The sequence below is a fragment of the Oncorhynchus gorbuscha genome, linkage group LG09 (genome assembly GCF_021184085.1).
Source record: "Oncorhynchus gorbuscha isolate QuinsamMale2020 ecotype Even-year linkage group LG09, OgorEven_v1.0, whole genome shotgun sequence".
NCBI lineage: Eukaryota > Metazoa > Chordata > Actinopteri > Salmoniformes > Salmonidae > Oncorhynchus > Oncorhynchus gorbuscha.
In genome coordinates this window covers 61,453,420-61,472,181 of record NC_060181.1, presented here as the reverse complement: position 1 = coordinate 61,472,181, position 18,762 = coordinate 61,453,420, and the positions used below count along the sequence as shown (strand labels likewise).

Genomic DNA, 18,762 nt, shown 5'->3' with positions numbered 1-18,762 from the left:
TTTCCCGAAGTGCAGTTGCAAATCGTAGTCTGGCTTTTTTATAGCGGTTTTGGAGCAGTGGCTTCTTCCTTGCTGAGCGGCATTTCAGGTTATGTCGATATAAGATTTGTTTACTGTGAATATAGATACTTTGTAACTGTTTCCTCCAGCATCTTCACAAGGTCCTTTGCTGTTGTTCTGGGATTGATTTGCACTTTTCGCACCAAAGTACATTCATCTCTAAGAGACTCCTTCCTGAGCCGTATGATGGCTGTGTGGTCCTAAGGTGTTTATACTTGCGTACTATTGTTTGTACAGATGAACGTGGTACCTTCAGGCATTTGGAAATTGCTCCCAAGGATGAACCTGACTTGTGGAGGTCTACATTTTATTTCTGAGGTCTTGGCTGATTTTTTTTTCCCCATGATGTCAAGCAAAGAGGCACTGAGTTTGAAGGTAGGCCTTGAAATACATCCACAGGTACACCTCCAATTGACTCGAATCATGTCAATTAGCCTATCAGAAGCTTCTAAAGCCATGACATCATTTTATGGGATTTTCCAAGCTGTTTAAAGGCACAGTCAACTTTGTGTATGTAAACTTCTGACCCACTGGAATTGTGATACAGTGAATTATAAGTGAAATAATCTGTAAACAATTGTTGGAGAAATTTGTTCTGTCATGCAGAAAGTAGATGTCCTAACCAACTTGCCAAAACTATAGTTTGTTTTTACAAGAAATTTGTGGAGTGGTTGAAAAACTAGTTTTAATGACTCCAATCTAAATGTATGTAAACTTCCGACTTCAACTGTAGAATCGTGAGAATCGCAATACATATCGTATCTCCACCTAAGTATTGTGATAAAATTGTATCGTGAGGTCCCTGACGATTCCCAGACCTAGTACGTATCAAGCGGCTCAGAGTTAGAGTGCTGATCTCGGATCAGGTCCTCCCTGTCCGTATTCAATGTGATCTAAAAGGCAAAACTGATCATAAATCAGCACTTTTTCTCAAAGATGAATTATAAATACAGCCACATATTTTGTCATTATCACTATAATCTGTCGGTCTGTGTTTCACACACAGCTTCTTAACACCAGAGGGATAATCAGCTCTGTGAAAGCAGGTCCACTCATAGCACACTGTATAAGAGAGCAATTATCTGTTTCCCTGACAACAAAGTTTGACCTTTTGCCTGTTAGTACACCAGATAATGTTCTGAATGAAGCTATATTTCGCCCTTAGTTTATAACCTGTATAAAACACCTCAGAAAGAAGAAAATGTCTGTCTATTTGGTTTATTGATGATGGTCCCATCTCCTTAACGTCCGTAGGCATGTTCAAGCAGGGTTGCTCAGCCTTCCGGGTGGTCACTCCCAACATTGATGAAGAGGTGTCCATGATGGAGGATGTGGGCATGCAGGATGTCCACTTCAACGAGGTGAGAGACTAGCAGCCCGCTGCTCTCTGCTGCCAGGTCAAGACATGAGTTCTGGTGCTCGTTTGAATGTCCTTTTTTGGGCGGGGCATTCACAATTCTTATCTTGTTTTTAATGATCAGTTTATATCCTTGGATCATTTCCAGCACACTTGCTGCTAAATTTTGGAGTTTGCACTTTCCTGGAGATAGCTGCCTAGTTATCTTGTAGAGATGTTATCTGTGAATCAGCTCTGCTCCTCACTATCAAACAACATGCAAAACAAAAGTACTTACGGCACAACATGCAACCAATTCCACATCTAATGATACGCTTGAATTTATTACAAATAAATCCTCTCTGTTCTCTAATAAGGCTCAGTGTGGCATATGATAGCCGTCCAATAGCCATTTAGAGTTGATGCGGAACAAATGTGCATTTAAATCCCATTTTCGTATCCTGTTCACCACATCCTCATTATACAGGATGTCATTGGAGTTATACAACCGTTTAAGTTGTTGCATCAAGGACAATAGGCCTCTAGTACTTTCTCTTTGCACTAACCTTCATAAAGCTTTCTAAATGTTCATAAAGCTTAGAAATGAAGCCCTCGTGTTGTCTGTAGCCAGATCACCTTTTGTGTGGACACCATATGAAAAGTGTTGTTTTCTCTCATCCTTTCTCCAAAACAGGATGTACTGATGGAGCTGTTGGAGGAGTGTGCAGATGGCCTGTGGAAGGCTGAGCGCTATGAGCTCATCTCAGACGTCTACAAGCTCATCATCCCCATCTATGAGAAGCGTAGGGACTTTGAGGTACAGCAGCAGACCTGCACCCTCTGTTGCTTCCACTCTCATGGTCACGGGGCTCAACAGTGAAGGATAAAGGCCCAGACAGTGATTCAAATATGCTGGTTCTTATCGGTGTGTTTCTCAATTCCACAGAAACTGGCTCACCTGTACGACACGCTCCATCGTGCCTACAGCAAAGTGACAGAGGTCATGCACACGGGCAAGAGGCTGCTGGGCACATATTTCAGAGTGGCTTTCTTTGGTCAGGTGAGCTAGCGATTGAAATCTGACCGTAGGCTGTTGTATCACAGAACAATGCAATGGAGATCACACACATTGTTTCACTTTACTATTGCTTTGCTCTTCCAAATACAGTATGCAGGTATTTAGATTTTGAACTAATTATATTTTCAATGTATTGCTTAAGATGAATTCAAATTCAAGGTGCAAATGGCTAAATAAATAAATAAGTGCCCTTTATCCCCCCTCAAAAAAATAATCTTGATTTGAGCATGGGAGCTGCTGGAAGCGTTTTGATTGATAAAAGCATGACCACGTCACGTGGCCTTTTATTATCTATTCTAATACTTTTTTCCCCTGCTTCTTATCCTCTTTAAAGGCAGCGGTAAGTTCTAGTAGGATCTGCTCCTGAACAGCCCAAATCTGTGTGTGGTGTGCTGTTGCTGTAATCCATGCCATTTCTTTCAGCCAACGTGTGCTGCTTAAAGCTCTTAGCAGTTACATTAACTCACTAAACCTTCCGCCAACTTCTTTTGTGTTTGGTTGTTGCAACAGCATTGCATGTTGCTGATTCAATGGAGTAATAGACTGTCTTCTTACACCTGGTTCTTCCTCATCTTTCACTGTGTTAACTCTTGTGTTTTGCAGTTGTTGCTTCTGACAGTTTGCTTTGTTGGCGTGGATAACCTTCATAGAACCATGTTCCTCGGTGTTACTTCTGTATGTGGTGTTATAGTGTGAACACTTACATGCAATAGTTGTAGTCTGGGTAGTGTTGGAATAACTATGATTTTTTTGTTTGTTTTCTGTTGCTCTACCTACAACTCCGTAGCAGTACCAGTTTACTGACTCTGAGGCTGAGGTAAATGAATGAGAAAGCGAATAACGTGGTTGGCACTCTGCATTAGAGCTTAAGGCTTGTGATGTGCCCCTGTTCGTGCAGTCAGTGGTATTAACCACCGCCTAGCTTATCCATCTCGACCCTCTACTACTCCCTGGCTTAGTGTTGCCCTGACAACAAGCATATTATTCAAGGTTCAATGGGAAGATTCCATTTTTTGTCTCTGTATCCATTCATCCAGGCGATGGCTACTTCCCCATTCAGCTACAGTGCTGAGGGATTTTTGTATTATTGTTTTTTTGGGTATAAATACTGTGCACCCTGTGGAGGGAAATCCAAACCCCTGCGTCCGTCCTTTTATTTGTCCAGTAGCACTGATCCTAGATTAGTTTTGTTGTTTGTTTCTGTGCTCTGACTGCGACACAGATCCAGGGATATGTATTTTGGGAATATTGCTTGCTCTCAGGGTCGGGATATGAAATTGTTGCCCGTCACTCATCCCATTTCCACAGACAATTAGTCAACACGGCGTAGTGCCTTGCTCATTTTTGTCTTTTATACTCTTGTTTTTAAGTCTTCATACTGCTTTTGACATCATTGTTACATGAACGCCTTGACATTTGGGTTTTCGTTGGTTTCCTTTTCTCTAGTACTGTAACCATAGTGTGTGTTTTTGGCTTCCTCCTAGGGATTCTTTGAGGATGAAGATGGTAAAGAGTACATCTACAAAGAACCCAAATTCACCCCACTGTCAGAGATATCTCAGAGGCTACTCAAGCTCTACTCTGACAAGTTTGGCCCAGAGAATGTTAAGATCATTCAGGACTCTGGGAGGGTAAGTGTCAAATCTTTACTCTTGGTATTTGACCCTCGAGTTGTGATCGGTCATTCCTCTTATTGGTCATTTATGTTACGTGTTCCGATTGGCCTTTTGTGTTATGTGTCCTATCTAGATCAACCCTAAAGATCTCGACTCGAAGTACGCCTACATCCAGGTGACCCATGTCACCCCGTTCCTGGAAGAGAAGGAGCTGGTGGACAGGAAGACCGACTTTGAGAAGAGCCACAACATCCGGCGCTTTGTCTTCGAGATGCCCTTCACCGTGTCGGGGAAGAAGCAGGGTGGGGTGGAGGAGCAGTGCAAACGCAGGACCATCCTGACCAGTAGGTGTTCCACTTCATCTAGACCGTTAAGGCCAATGAAGGGACACGGAGATCGACATCTTATTCCAAATGTATGTTCGTGGACGTGCAGATTTGTAAAAGATGTTCCTATTGCTTACACAGTGAGACAAACCTATAGAGGACTCTCACGGAAAATAATAAGACGCATTCCTTATCGCTCAAACGTGATCCGTGCATAACTGCTTAGAAGGTTATCCAGGTAATCTACAGATATGTGTAGTCCATGGGGGCAGGCTGCTGAGCAGACAACGGTAATAAAACACATCGGTCAACACAGTTCCAGTCACAGAGGAGTATTGATGTTAAATATGTAGTAGTATCTTTAGTATTTACTTTAAGGTACCTTATACCCATAGAAACCTTTGCTAGCATCCGGCATGTACCTGTGTCTCTACCTGGTATAATATTGCTGTAGGAAGTGTCCTGTGCAATAATGGAAATATCTGATTAGGTTCTGAGTATGTCAGCTCTTTGTTAATAATATTTCTTCATCTTAATTGGTTGTGTTTTTATTGTTGTACAGTGTAAAACACTCCAATGTACAAACTTCATCTTGTATCTTCATTATCTGATAAGGCTGCCTTGCCTCAAAGGTCTTTAGTGAGTGAATGGGCAAGTCTCACGCCATCAAACCACTTAGGACACATATCTGTCTGAACCCCTAATAAACGTATGTGTAGGGGAGGATGTTTTACGCACCTAATAGGTTGAGCAACCATGTTCACATCCATTTTCTCTCTCTCTCTCATAGCAACACACTGTTTCCCCTATGTGAAGAAGCGTATTGCGGTGATGTACCAGCATCACACAGACCTGAACCCTATAGAGGTGGCTATAGACGAGATGAGCAAGAAGGTGGCCGAGCTGAGACAGCTGGTTTCCACCAGTGATGTGGACATGATTCGCCTGCAGCTCAAACTACAGGGCAGCATCAGTGTCCAGGTGCAGGCCTATGCCCTCATAAACCACAATTCCTGTCCTCACTAACCACATCCCCTGTCCTCACAGAGCACAGAAACACAACTTCCTCATTTTTTACCCAGTCACCTCTTCTATATGGCAAAGACATCCCTCAACTTTCCAATCTGAAATAAATGTTCTTCTTCTCTCCTTTTAGGTAAATGCTGGTCCCCTCGCATATGCCAGAGCTTTCCTGGATGATGCCAGCACCAAGAAGTATCCTGACAACAAGGTCAAACAACTTAAAGAAGTCTTTAGGTGAGTTCTTACAGAATACACATTCCCATGCCGCACAACATATCTATCCACTAAGTAGTTACAGAAGACCATTAATTACATACACTATGTATTTTGTATGACACTGGCCTTTTGTGGAGCAGGCAGTTTGTGGAGGCGTGTGGCCATGGCCTGGGCATCAACGAGCGGCTGATCAAAGAGGACCAGCAGGAGTACCATGACGAGATGAAGGCCAACTACAGAGACCTGGCCAGAGAGCTGTCCGCCATCATGCACGAGCCAGTAAGGAGGATCTACCTGCTAGCATAACAAACATTGGGACACTATTGTTTGTGCATCAGTCGTTGTTAATGATTTGTACATTTTGGAAGAATCTGTTGTATTTGTTCTGATTGCGACGCTGGTGAAACAGTTTAGTTTGAGGATTGTTATGAACGTACCCGTTATTATAAGGCATTAGAATTTCATAGTCTAATATCTGATCTTTGATATCCCCCTTTTCCCTCTGTTTTTCTTTTGTGCTGACATGAGCAGATTGGATGGTAAAACATCTTTGGCATGGACTTCATTATGTGTGATTCAATTCTAATGAAATTGTCTGAAATAGACCATTTATCATTTAGCATCACCTTGAACTCTCTTCCTCGCTCCCTTTTCCTGCCTTCCAGATCAGTCCAGTGGAGGATGGCATGAAGAGCGTTCTTCCAGACTCGCTGCACATCTTCAATGCCATCAGCGGTACCCCCAGCGGTGCCACCATCGCGGGCATGCCCAACTCCTCCTCTGTGGTGTGAGATCCACTGGGATTGGCTCACTCCTGACCTCAACGCTCCGCATGCACGCGCCAACCAGTGTGCCAGTGCTGCCATGAGCTCCCATTCCTGCTTCACTGCTCTCCTACTAATGTTCTTTTAACCTTCACTCACCCCTCCTTTGGCTTGTCCCGTGGGCCAGGACAAAGGACCATGTCGTTTTCTGTTTTCACGATCGTATACAGTACAGCCACTCTGTGGAGTATGGGACCAGGGACATTGATCCATGAGGAACGACTGAACTAAAGGAGTTCCACATGAACAGAGGGAGGTGGGGGGATGGTAGGGTTGTCTATCTGTGGAGCAGACATACAGAATGAGAGGGGGGGACTGGTATATCCTCCACCCTGCGTGTGAGTCTGACTGGGGTTCCTGTCTGTGTAGTGCTGGGGTTCCATGATATATATTGTATATGACATCACTGGTAGTGTTTCCTGTGGAGACGTTCCTGTAGGGATCCTTAAAGCAACACAAATGTGCATGTGATGTCACTAGCTCCCCATCAGCCTCCTGTCGTCTCATTTTCATCTTTTTGTTTTGATCATTTGTCTTCTGCTCTGAACTCTTCAAGTGATATTGTATGTACATTATTCCACTTTGGTAAATCTCATATTGATGTCTTGGCAAACTATATTTGCTGCATACATTGGCATTCATCTGTCTGTACATGAAGACTCGTTATGTTTTTACAAAGCTGCAACTTAATGGAAAAAGAGCCTCTTATGAAAACATTAGTGTTCAACCTTAATCACTGAAATGTCTTAGAATGGGATTTTTTTATTCTTATTATTTTTTTTACAGCCATTGCATATAAGTATATTCCAAGCTGTTAATTCTTGTATATAAAAAAGGAGTGCAATATTTGTCTTTTGCAAGGTGTCTTGCTGTGTTGGGTTCAATACACTGTAAAGATGTTTGTCCTTCTTGCCAAAGCAATGAGGTGTGGATCCAGAGACGAGGCCTACTGTGGTAGTTTATATGAAGCTTTGACCATTTTAGTGTTCATTCAAATGTTAATGAAATCATTTTTATATTTGGGAAGCATTGGGTTTTTTATTTTTATTTAACAGAAAGTCACTGTTCTGCTGTATACAGAAATGTTCCCTAATGCTTTTCTTTTAAATAAAATTCCCTTATTTCTCTGCACTTCTACTTGATTTCCTTATGAACCTTTCTCACAACAACATTGATGGAAGTAGTCTAGTAGTTTATTGACTGTAACGTTGTTTTGTATGATACAGTATTATCTAATTATTAGCTAATTCGAAGTATTGACTCACTCTCACCTTCCTGCCTCTGGTGTTCTCGCACAAGATAAAACCATAAAACAGCACTCTGGGATACCATTCCAGGGTCGTGCCTCCTAGTCTTAGAGGCAGGAATCACTGTGTTAGCCTGGAAGGGATCACCTAAGGATACTAAACATTACAGGACGAAGAGCAGTCTCTACACTGCCATCATGACAGGTCAGGCAACAAAATGCTATTAAAATTGCATCTGTTAAATGCTATTATGGATCTATGCTATTCAGATATCTGGCATTTTCTGATAGATGCATTTTGTTTCACCAATAACATAAGCCTTTTTAATTGTTACATCAGTACCCTGCTTAGATATCTCTAATATTTGATATATTTAACCTAATGGTTTTATTTCTCACGCACAAAAAGATGAAGAGGATGTTAAGAAGAGCAAGTCAAAGGTAAGACTTCTAGTGCACTGTACATTGTCTGGATTCATTTATTTTACAAGTGATGCTCTGAAACATAACTTAATCTCTGAAGCATTTATTTAACTAGCACCAATTGATAGATCACTATGCAATGCAATTCAAGCTTGCATGTTCAGCTACACTACATGACCGAAAGTATTTGGACACCTGCTTGTCAAACATCTCATTCCAAAATCATGAGCATTAATATGGAGTTGGTGCCCTTGCTGTTGGGAAGGCTTTTGACTAGATGTTGGAATTTTGCTGCGGGGACTTGCTTTCCATTCAGCCACGAGCATTAGTGAGGTCCGGCACTGGTGTTGGGCGATTAGGCGATGTTCGCAGTTGACGTTCCAATTCATCCCAAAGGTGGGGTTGAGGGCAGGGCTCTGTGCAGGCCAGTCAAGTTCTTCCACACCGATTGACAAATTATTTCTGGATAGTCTTTACTTTGAGCATGGTGGCATTGTTATGCTGAAACAGGAAAGGGCCTAACCCAAACTGTTGAAAGCACAGAATAGTCTAGAATGGAAATGCCAACTGACATTTACTCATGAGGTGCTGAACTGTTGCAGCCTCTGCAACCACCATGATTATTGTTATTATTATTTGACCCTGATGGTCATCTATGAACTTTTGAACATCTTGGCCATGTACTGTTATAATCTCAACCCAACACAGCCAGAAGAGGACTGGCCACCCCTCAGAGCCTGGTTCCTCTCTAGGTTTCTGCATTGCTTGCTGTTCGGGGTTTTAAGTTGGGTTTCTGTATAGCACTTTGTGACATCGGCTGATGGATAAAGGGCTTTATAAATACATGTGATTGATTGATAGCATTAAGATTTCCCTTCACAGGATCTAAGGGGCCAAGCCCGAACCATGGAAAAATAGCCGCAGACCATTATTTCTCCTCCACCAAACTTTACAGTTGGCACTATGCATTCAGGCAGGTAGTTTTCTCCTGGAATCCGCCAAACCAAGATTTGTCTGTCGGACTGCAAGATGGTGAAGCATGATTCATCATTCCAGTGAATACGTTAACACTGGTACAGTGTCCAATGGCAGCCAGCTTTACACCACTTCAGCCGACGTTTGGCGTTGCACATGGGGATCTTAGGCTTGTGTGCTGCTGCTCGGCCATGGAAACCCTTTTCGTGAAGCTCCCGAAGAAACAGTTCTTGTGCTGATGTTAATTCCAGAAACAGTTTGGAACTCGTTAGTGAGTATTATGACCGACTATTTAAACGCTACGTGCTTCAGCACTCGGTGGTTCCGTTCTGTGAGCTTGTGTGTCCTACCACTTCGCAGCTGAGCCATTGTTGCTCCAAAACGTTTCCACTTCACCATAACAGGATTTACAGTTGACTGGGGGCAGCTCTAGCAGGGCAGAAATTTGACAAACTGACTTGTTGGAAAGGTGGCATCCTATGCCGGTGCCACGTTGAAAGTCACTGAGCTCTTCAGTAAGGCCATTCTACTGCCAATGTGTGTCTATTGAGATTTCATGGCTATGTGCTCGATTTTATACACCTATCAGCAATGGGTGTGGCTGAAATAGCTGAATCCACTCATTTGAAGGGGTGTCCATATACTTTTGTATGTATAGTGTATGTGTATTTCATTCAATATCATAGCTGTAAGGGAATCCTTCTTTTTTTTAACTGCACTCTGCAATTTTAAAGTAAATAGGCTTTTATTCAGATATAGTATAGATGAAGTTCTAAAGATACCAGAGTAATATGGCCCTTATTTTGTGTCTGTATGAACAGGAGGTATGTGGCTATCCCCTAAGCATATTCTTCATTGTTGTAAATGAGTTCTGCGAGAGATTCTCCTACTATGGCATGCGAGGTAAGAATATGACACAGTACCTACTACATGGGAGTAATCAACAGTTCTAACCCAGTGAGCAAAACTAGTTGAAAATATCTCCTTTCAACGGGTTTTGCCCACTGGGAATAACTACAGTGGCTTTGTGTAGTGCCCATCCTGAGGAGCTTCCCCTTCTCTCTCTCCTGTCCACAGCTGTGCTGGTGCTGTACTTCAGGTACTTCCTTCGGTTTGATGATGACCTGGCCACCTCCATCTACCACACCTTTGTGGCTCTGTGCTACCTGACTCCCATCCTGGGAGCCATTGTAGCAGACTCCTGGTTGGGCAAGTTTAAGTGAGTGACTGTTCGGAGTCCTAGAACTAGGGTGTATTACAGAACAGGAATTTGTTCTTGCACTGGTAGCGAACACCTCGATTTCCTCTTCCTGTAGGACTATCATCTACTTGTCCATTGTCTATGCAATTGGCCAGGTTGTGATGGCAGTCAGCGCCATTCATGACATCACGGACACAGACAGAGATGGCACGCCAGACAACTTGACCTTGCATATGTGAGTCGTCCTCATTTAAAGTCAAGTTCATAGATTCGCTTCCGAAAAACACAAGTCACATACGAAGGCTTGCCGGAGTATGTCCTGACTCCGCGGACTTTGTGAGGTGCTACTGAATCCATGGCCTAACAATATTGCTCTGCCTCCACTCTCAGTGTGCTGTCCATGGTGGGCCTGCTCCTCATTGCGCTGGGTACAGGTGGTATCAAACCATGTGTAGCTGCTTTTGGAGGAGACCAGTTTCAGGACCACCAGGTTAGCAGAATAACTCTGTGTTCGGAGAATAACACCACCACTGTGTCTGTCTGTATCTTTGTCAGTTGGCAGAGATTTCCTCACTACAGCTGCCAAGTCATTTTAATACCCACAAACCCTGATGTTAACTTTGAAATGAAGAACATGTAGGAGAGCCTTTGCTCCTTTGATAAGTGTAATGTACATGTATCTCCTATGAGTGGCACATAATATACAGTACCAGTCAAAAGCTTGGACAACCACTCATTCATTCTACATTGCAGAATAATAGTGAAGACTTCAACACTATGAAATAACACATATGGAATCATGTGGTAACAAAATAACTGTGAAACAAATCAAAATATATTTTAGATTCTTCAAAGTAGCCACCCTTTGTCTTGATGACAGCTTTGCATACTTGGCATTCTCTCAACCAGCTTCATGAGGTAGTCACCTGGAATGCATTTCAATTAACAGGTGTGCCTTGTTAAACGTTCATTCGTGGAATTTCTTTCCTTCGGTATTGTTGGGACAAGGTAGGTGTGGTATACAGAAGATAGCCCTATTTGGTAAAAGACCAAGTCCATATTATGGCAAGAACAGCTCAAATAAGCAAAGAGAAACGACAGTCCATCATTACTTCAAGACATGAAGGCAGTCAATCTGGAACATTTCAAGAACTTTGAAAGTTTCTTTAATTAAATGCAGTCGCAAACACCATCAAGCGCTATGATGAAACTGGCTCTCATGAGGACCACAACAGGAAAGGAAGACCCAGAGTTACATCTGCTGCAGAGGTTAAGTTCATTAGAGTTACCAGTCTCAGAAATCGGCAGTTAACTGCACCTCAGATTGCAGCCCAAATAAATACTTCACGGAGTTCAGGTAACAGACACATCTCAACATCAACTGTTCAGAGGAGACTGCGTGAATCAGCCCTTCATGGTCTTTGTTCACAGAGTAGGTGAACGGGTGATCTCCGCATGTGTGGCTCCAACCATGAAGCTTGGAGGAAGAGGTGTGATGGTGTGGGTGTGCTTTGCTGGTGACACTGTCTGTGATTTATTTAGAATTCAAGGCACACATAACCAGCATGGCTACCGCAGTATTCTGCTGCGATACGCCATCCCATCTGGTTTGCTCATTTGTTTTTCAACAGGACAATGACACAACACACTTCCAGGCTGTATAAGGGCTATTTGACCAAGAAGGAGAGTGATGGAGTGCTTCATCAGATGACCTCCACAATAACCCAATTGAGATGGTTTGGGATGAGTTGGACCGCAGACTGAAGGAAAAGCAGCCAACAAGTGTTCTGCATATGTGGGAACTCCTTCAAGATTGTTGTAAAAGCATTCCAGGTGAAGCTTGGTTGAGAGAATGCCAACCGTGTGCAAAGGTATAATCAAGGCAAAGGGTGGCTACTTTGAATAATGTCCTAAAACAAATCAAAATATATTTTATAAACACTTTTTTGGTTACTACATGATTCCAGATGTGTTATTTCATAGTTTTGATGTCTTCACTATTATTCTACAATGTAAAAATAAACAAAAACCCTTGAATGAGTACGTGTGTCCAAACTTTTGACTGGTACAGTACAAACTTTACACACGATACAAATCTAGGTCCTTTTTATTTTTGCAGGCAAAACAGAGAAGCACTTTCTTCTCGGTTTTCTACCTGTGTATCAATGGTGGGAGTCTCCTGTCTACTATCATTACACCAATCCTCAGAGGTAGGGGAAATGTCCAAGCCAGGCCAGGCTATGTATAATAACTCCCGCAATGTCGTCTGAAGATATTACCACAAATCTGCATAAATAACTATTTAATACACAACACAACTGCAGCTAGTGTATGGATGAGTGATGTCTGTGCTGTGTCCCTGTGTTTAGGCCAGGAGTGTGGCATCCACAGCCAGCAGAAGTGTTACCCTCTGGCCTTCGGTGTCCCTGCAGCGCTCATGGTGGTCGCCCTTGGTTAGTGTCTCTACCATCTTCTTTATTCTACCTACAGATGTAGTATCTTATTTTGACCTATATTGTCAAAGCAAATTAAATCCTGCAGCAACAGGATTTGAATGTTCAGTCTGTAATTTTGCTTGATCAGTGGTCATACTATTAGCCGGGCAAAAGTAGACTGCAGGAAAAGTTCAATACTGTTAATATAACCATGTGTTAGTGTGGGTTTTCAGTGAATTCATGTAAATCACGAAGCTCGTCTGCATTTCCTGCGGTGAAAGACATTTCTCAGCAACAAAAGAGTGATCAAATTAAGATCCTACCTTGTCCCATGGTTTTGCTGTAATATTTATTCCGATAAAGAGTATAAAAAAATTAGTTTTGACGGTGCTGTTTTGCTGTTTGTCCCTACAGTCGTGTTCATAATTGGAAGTGGTATGTACCATAAGACTGAACCGCAGGGAAACATAATGCTGGATGTGTGTAAATGTATTGGGGTAAGTCAAAACATTATCTAGTACCAGCATTCAGCATAATTGCATCAACTTTCACAACAATGTGTAAAATGACTGGTGGAATCTTCCCTGCAGCCACTGTTTCTGAAAGGATCATTTCTGTGTCTGCTCATCTTTACAGTTTGCAATAAAGAACCGCTTCAGGCACAGGAGTAGCTCCTACCCGAAGAGAACGCACTGGATGGACTGGGCCGAAGAGAAACACGAGGTAGGTTATCTACACTGCAAACTATACAGTACTATCTAAATGGCATGTTCGGTCTCAAATACATGAACAACACCTCAAATTGTCTTTCTCTCTTTTTGTGCTTGTAGAAACTCCTCATTGCTCAGATAAAGATGGTGCTGAAGGTCCTATTTCTGTACATTCCCCTTCCAATGTTTTGGACCCTATTTGACCAAAAGGTATCCGTGATACGTTGGCAGATAATCTAGTTTGTCCTGCAATATGTGATGTACCTTGTAATATCCATATGGTATAATCAAGTAAAACGTTCTGCTCCCTCACAGGGCTCTAGGTGGACTCTTCAGGCCACCACCATGGATGGAAACTTTGTACGTTTTCAAAAACATCCCACTGTAAAAAGTCAACCAAAGCTACAATTTGCAAGTTGTTCATGTCCGTAATGACCTTGCTCTCTTTCCAGGGATTCCTCATTCTGCAGCCTGATCAAATGCAGGTAAGTTAGAGGTACTTTATGGTTCCTGGTTGTTTTCGTCCATGGCTAAATGCACTTCTTACCATAGAAACCATCTTTTTGACAGACTGTCAACCCTATCCTGATCCTGACTCTGGTACCGATCATGGACAGTGTGGTGTACCCACTGATAAAGAAATGTGGCCTGAACTTCACGTAAGTTCTACTTAAAGACAAATGATAAAAACAAATGCCTGTACAGTATCTACAAAACAGTGAAGAGGCAGGTGTAAGCATGCTGAGGAATCTGACCATGAACCTTTCCTCAACAGTCCTTTGAGGAGAATGACAGTGGGGATGTTTTTGGCAGCCATGGCCTTTGTTGCCGCAGCTTTGGTACAGATCCAGATTGATGTAAGTGTGTACAATACATACATTGTGTGGCAGTTTGTTTCTGGTTTAGTAAAGTATTATTTGATGCTATAATGGCCTTGTATGGCTAGGAATAGATGTAGCATTGTTGAAAGCAGAAACAGTCTAGAACCCGGGCTACAGGAAATCTGTATTATGACAAAGTCCAAATTGAGAGTATCCCATTTTGACCCTCTTCATGGCAATACTTTCACTGTCTATAGAATTGGAACGCATAACAAAGAGATTATATTATTTGCTAAATCCTTACTTGTACCCAGAGCCATATACTAACATATATCTATCTACAGTTGAGGTAGGAAGCTTACACACACTTACAGTTGAAGTCGGAAGTTTACATACACATATTTTGGAGTCATTAAAACTTGTTTTTCAACCACTCCACAAATTTCTTGTTAACAAACTATAGTTTTGGCAAGTCGGTTAGGACATCGACTTTGTGCACGACACAAGTCATTTTTCCAACAACTGTTTACAGACAGATTATTTCACTTATAATTCACTGTATCACAATTCCAGTGGGTCAGAAGTTTACATACACTAAGTTGACTGTGCCTTTAAACAGCTTGGAAAATTCCAGAAAATGTCATGGCTTTAGAAGCTTCTGATATGCTAATTGACATCATTTAAGTCAATTTGAGGTGTACCTGTGGATGTATTTCAAGGCCTACCTTCAAACTCAGTGCCGCTTTGCTTGACATCATGGGAATATCAAAAGAAATCAGCCAATACCTCAGAAAAAAAATTGTGGACCTCCACAAGTGTGGTTCATCCTTGGGAGCAATTTCCATATGCCTGAAGGTACCATGTTCATCTGTACAAACAATAGTATGCAAGTATAAACACCATGTGACCATGCAGCCGTCATATCGCTCAGGAGGGAGACACATTCTGTCTTCTAGAGATGAATGCACTTTGGTGCAAAAAGTGCAAATCAATCCCATGGGGATAAAGATCGTACTTTTTGGAGAAATGTACTCTGGTCTGATGAAACAAAAATAGAACTGTTTGGCCATAATTACCATCGTTATGTTTGGAGGAAAAAGGGGGAGGCTTGCAAGCCGAGGAACCCCATCCCAACTGTGAAGTACGAGGGTGGCAGCATCATATTGTGGGGGTGCTTTGCTGCAGAAGGGACTGGTGCACTTCACAAAATAGATGGCATCATGAGGTAGGGAAATGATGTGGATATATTGAAGCAACATCTCAAGACATCAGTCAGGAAGTGAAAGCTTGGTCGCAAATGGGTCTTCCAAATGGACAATGACCCCAAACATACTTCCAAAGTTGTGGCAAAATGGCTTAAGGACAATAAAGTCAAGGTACTGGAGTGGCCATCACAAAAGCCTGACCTCAATCCTATAGAAAAGTTGTGGGCAGAACTGAAAAAGCGTGTGCGTGTAAGGAAGCCTACAAACCTGACTCAGTTACATCACCTCTGTCAGGAGGAATGGGCCAAAATTCACCCAACTGATTGTGGGAAGTTTGTGGAAGGCTACCTAAAACGTTTGACCGAAGTCAAACAATTTAAAGGCAATGCTACCAAATACTGACCCACTGGGAATGTGATGAAAGCTGAAATAAATCATTATCTCTACTATTATTCTGACATTTCACATTCTTAAAATAAAGTGGTGATCCTAACTGAGCGAAGACAGGGAATTTTTACGAGGATGAAATGTCAGGATTTGTGAAAAAACTGAGTTTAAATGTATTTTGCCAAGGTGTATGTAAACGTCCGACTTCAACTTTATATATAAATATATGCTCTGCTTGTATTTATTTCAGAAAACCTTGCCAACCTTCCCATCATCCTCCCAGAGCCAATTAAAATTACTCAACATGGGCAGTATCCCCCTGACAGTTACCTTACCCAATAACGATCCATTCGTCATTGAAGCAGCTACGGTAAACCATCTTGAGGAGGTTCTCTTAGGCATTCATATCACAAAACCTGACTGTATTGTCAGACATCTTACACAGATGTTGATGTCTACTAGAAGAATATCTTTTACATGTTTTATTTAACCTTTATTTGATCAGGGGGTCATACTGAGAAAAATGTCTCTTTTACAGATGAGCACTGAATTACAGAATTTACAGAACATACACACATCAAAATATAAATACAAAAACAAAGCCATTCATCAGTAATAAGGTCCTCAAGTGATGGTTTAAGTAGAATGGTGAAGTTACGATCAGCCAAAACATTACATTAAGACATTTCTCATTTGTAGTAACTTTTCTAATTGAACCAAGTGCTTCACTGTAACTGTCAAGTGTTTATACCTTGTTGTGGAACTGACTCCACTCATATGTTTTACAGGCTAGTGCAAATTACCTGACATTTGAGGAAGAAAGCATCCAAGTTTCATTTCAGAGTCCTGCAATATCTAGGACTATTTCCTTAGCAAAGAACAAACGGCAAACACTCCTAATTCCCTCAAACCTCAGTGCCCCAATGTGGGAGGTGGTAAGTACATACCTACTATTGCACCCTTGTAAAAGTACAGTATTAACATCATGAGCATTAAGTCAGTATAGATTTTCTCTGATCCTCTGTTGCAGACTGATGATGTGATGGCAAAGCCAGAGCAAGGGGCCAATGCAATCAGGTCCATTTGGATGCATTTCCCAATATTGTTTGCCGAGATGAACATACATTTCCAGATGATCTATAGCCATTCATGGTTAACTTGGATGTGTTTCAACTCTGTGTGTGTTCATTTCCAGATTTGTTAATGGTATGGCTGGAGCGGTGAATGTGTCAACCTTTGGAAGCATTGACTACTCCTCTGCTTCCAACTACTCTCTCATATCAAATGGAAAGTAAGGAATGAATTATTGAGTATGCTTGCAAATATGCAGTGTAATAAAGAGGATGACATAAAGAATATGCAGCTGAATCCTTAAAATGTGTATTTAGCTGATTTTGCTTACGTTATCAGACTCACAAACACAGATTTCCAAAGCATCTCTTCTTCCTCCTTTCCAGAGCCACCTTCACCATAACCAATGGTGCGAACACGTGTGAATACTCCAGAGAATTTGGATTCGGGAGTTCTTACACTCTGCTTATCCCCAGTCATTTTGTATGGGGCCCGACTGTAAGTTTCACTCCTTCTACGTGTCACTTAATAATACAGTGATATATCCCATAATCAGCTTCAGTAGATTCCAGTTTTTATTGTCCCTTTTATATAGTGCTCGGAATCCATTTCTGGGGTTGAGGATATCCAGCCCAACTCCTTCCATATGGGCTGGCAGATCCCACAGTACTTCCTCATTACCTGTGGAGAGGTGGTGTTCTCTGTTACTGGCCTGGAGTTCTCTTATTCACAGGTGAAGCACCCTTATTAGTCGACATTTAGTCATATGTTAAACCTGAACTTGAATAATTCTGATCTGCCCACCAACTGGGGAAAGTATAAAGTAATCTCTTGAATTTTCAGTTGTAAAATAATGGGTGGCTGTACAATTCACAGCATAATTTACCAAGCGATATATCTTTCTTTAAAGGCACCGAGCAACATGAAGGCAGTGCTACAAGCAGGCTGGCTGTTCACTGTAGCTATTGGCAACTTTATTGTCCTTATTGTGGCTGAGATTGCACAGATCGAAGAACAGGTACAGTGCCACTACACTACACTCTAAAGATAAATCTCTCATTCTATGTCCTCTGAGGACACACTCATAGCCCTCTTGCGGCACGTTGTCTGCGTATTGGGAAAGCCAGCCCCGACTCTATGGGTGAAAGAGTTGAAGTCTTCAGTGCCCATGAATCATACCTCAAAGGCCAGATCTGATGATGTAAATATGTGTCGTGTCAAATCTTTGTGTTTTTTCCTCCTGCAGTGGGCAGAGTTTGTCCTCTTCGCCTCCCTCCTAGTGGCAGTATGTGTCATCTTCTCCATCATGGCCTATTTCTATACCTACATGGACCCTGCAGAGATCGAGGCCCAGTTCAGGGACAAAGATGGTACGGAAGAATCAGACAAAGAGGAGCTTCAAATGCAGAAGAAAGATTTCGTAGCCCATCACAATGAAGATGATGAAGCCAAACAATCAAAAATGTAAATGTCTGTCAATTTGCATAATTGTGTGTGTGGTGTGTGTGGTGTGTGTGGTGTGTGTGGTGTGTGTGGTGTGTGTGTGTGTGTGTGTGTGTGTGTGTGTGTGTGTGTGTGTGTGTGTGTGTGTGTGTGTGTGTGTGTGTGTGTGTGTGTGTGTGTGTGTGTGTGTGTGTGTGTGTGTGTGCGTGTGCGTGCGTGCGTGCGTGCGTGCGTGTGCGTGCGCGTGCGTGTGTGTGCGTGAGCGTGCGAGAGAAAGAGACTGAGTGAAAGAGAGAAGGGGCAAGAGATAGAAAGAACATGAATACCAATTGTATTATATTATAGTTTTGATATGCACAAAATAAC

The 18,762-nt window shown here is 42.1% G+C and overlaps 2 protein-coding genes across 12 annotated transcripts in view; both read left to right on the top strand.

Moving 5' to 3' along the window:
• The window catches only part of LOC124043898 (dedicator of cytokinesis protein 9-like), a 129,002-nt gene extending 121,392 nt beyond the window's left edge, over positions 1-7,610 (top strand). For 6 of the 11 annotated variants that reach the window (XM_046363018.1, XM_046363011.1, XM_046363008.1 and 3 more), the window contains exons 45-55: positions 1,315-1,421; positions 2,091-2,213; positions 2,343-2,456; positions 2,809-2,814; positions 3,262-3,291; positions 3,959-4,105; positions 4,224-4,434; positions 5,207-5,397; positions 5,573-5,673; positions 5,796-5,934; positions 6,321-7,610. In XM_046363018.1, coding sequence (XP_046218974.1) covers positions 1,315-1,421; positions 2,091-2,213; positions 2,343-2,456; positions 2,809-2,814; positions 3,262-3,291; positions 3,959-4,105; positions 4,224-4,434; positions 5,207-5,397; positions 5,573-5,673; positions 5,796-5,934; positions 6,321-6,446 — 1,295 coding nt within the window. In that variant the 3' untranslated portion in view covers positions 6,447-7,610. Of the gene's footprint in view, positions 1-1,314; positions 1,422-2,090; positions 2,214-2,342; positions 2,457-2,808; positions 2,815-3,261; positions 3,292-3,958; positions 4,106-4,223; positions 4,435-5,206; positions 5,398-5,572; positions 5,674-5,795; positions 5,935-6,186; positions 6,195-6,320 lie in introns of all 11 variants that reach the window. The other 5 variants (XM_046363016.1, XM_046363019.1, XM_046363010.1 and 2 more) reach the window with 2 other exon arrangements.
• Positions 7,611-7,815: 205 nt separating this feature from the next.
• On the top strand, positions 7,816-18,539 carry slc15a1a (solute carrier family 15 member 1a). The gene is made up of 23 exons (XM_046363020.1): positions 7,816-7,930; positions 8,135-8,166; positions 9,945-10,026; positions 10,201-10,342; positions 10,440-10,559; positions 10,715-10,814; positions 12,444-12,534; positions 12,694-12,777; positions 13,174-13,256; positions 13,396-13,482; positions 13,590-13,679; positions 13,785-13,829; positions 13,922-13,954; positions 14,040-14,128; positions 14,245-14,326; positions 16,133-16,252; positions 16,671-16,817; positions 16,913-16,959; positions 17,078-17,173; positions 17,340-17,451; positions 17,549-17,686; positions 17,864-17,971; positions 18,200-18,539. Exons 1-23 carry the CDS (start codon positions 7,924-7,926, stop codon positions 18,419-18,421), a joined length of 2,157 nt encoding a protein of 718 aa, XP_046218976.1. The 5' UTR covers positions 7,816-7,923; the 3' UTR covers positions 18,422-18,539.
• The last annotated feature ends 223 nt before the right edge of the window (positions 18,540-18,762 follow it).

Bases quoted from the DNA above. Each gene is read 5' to 3' on its own strand.
- slc15a1a (XM_046363020.1), top strand. The intron at 10,343-10,439 runs GTGAGTGACTGT...CTCTTCCTGTAG, and splicing joins TCCTGGTTGGGCAAGTTTAA to GACTATCATCTACTTGTCCA. The intron at 16,818-16,912 runs GTAAGTACATAC...CCTCTGTTGCAG, and splicing joins GTGCCCCAATGTGGGAGGTG to ACTGATGATGTGATGGCAAA.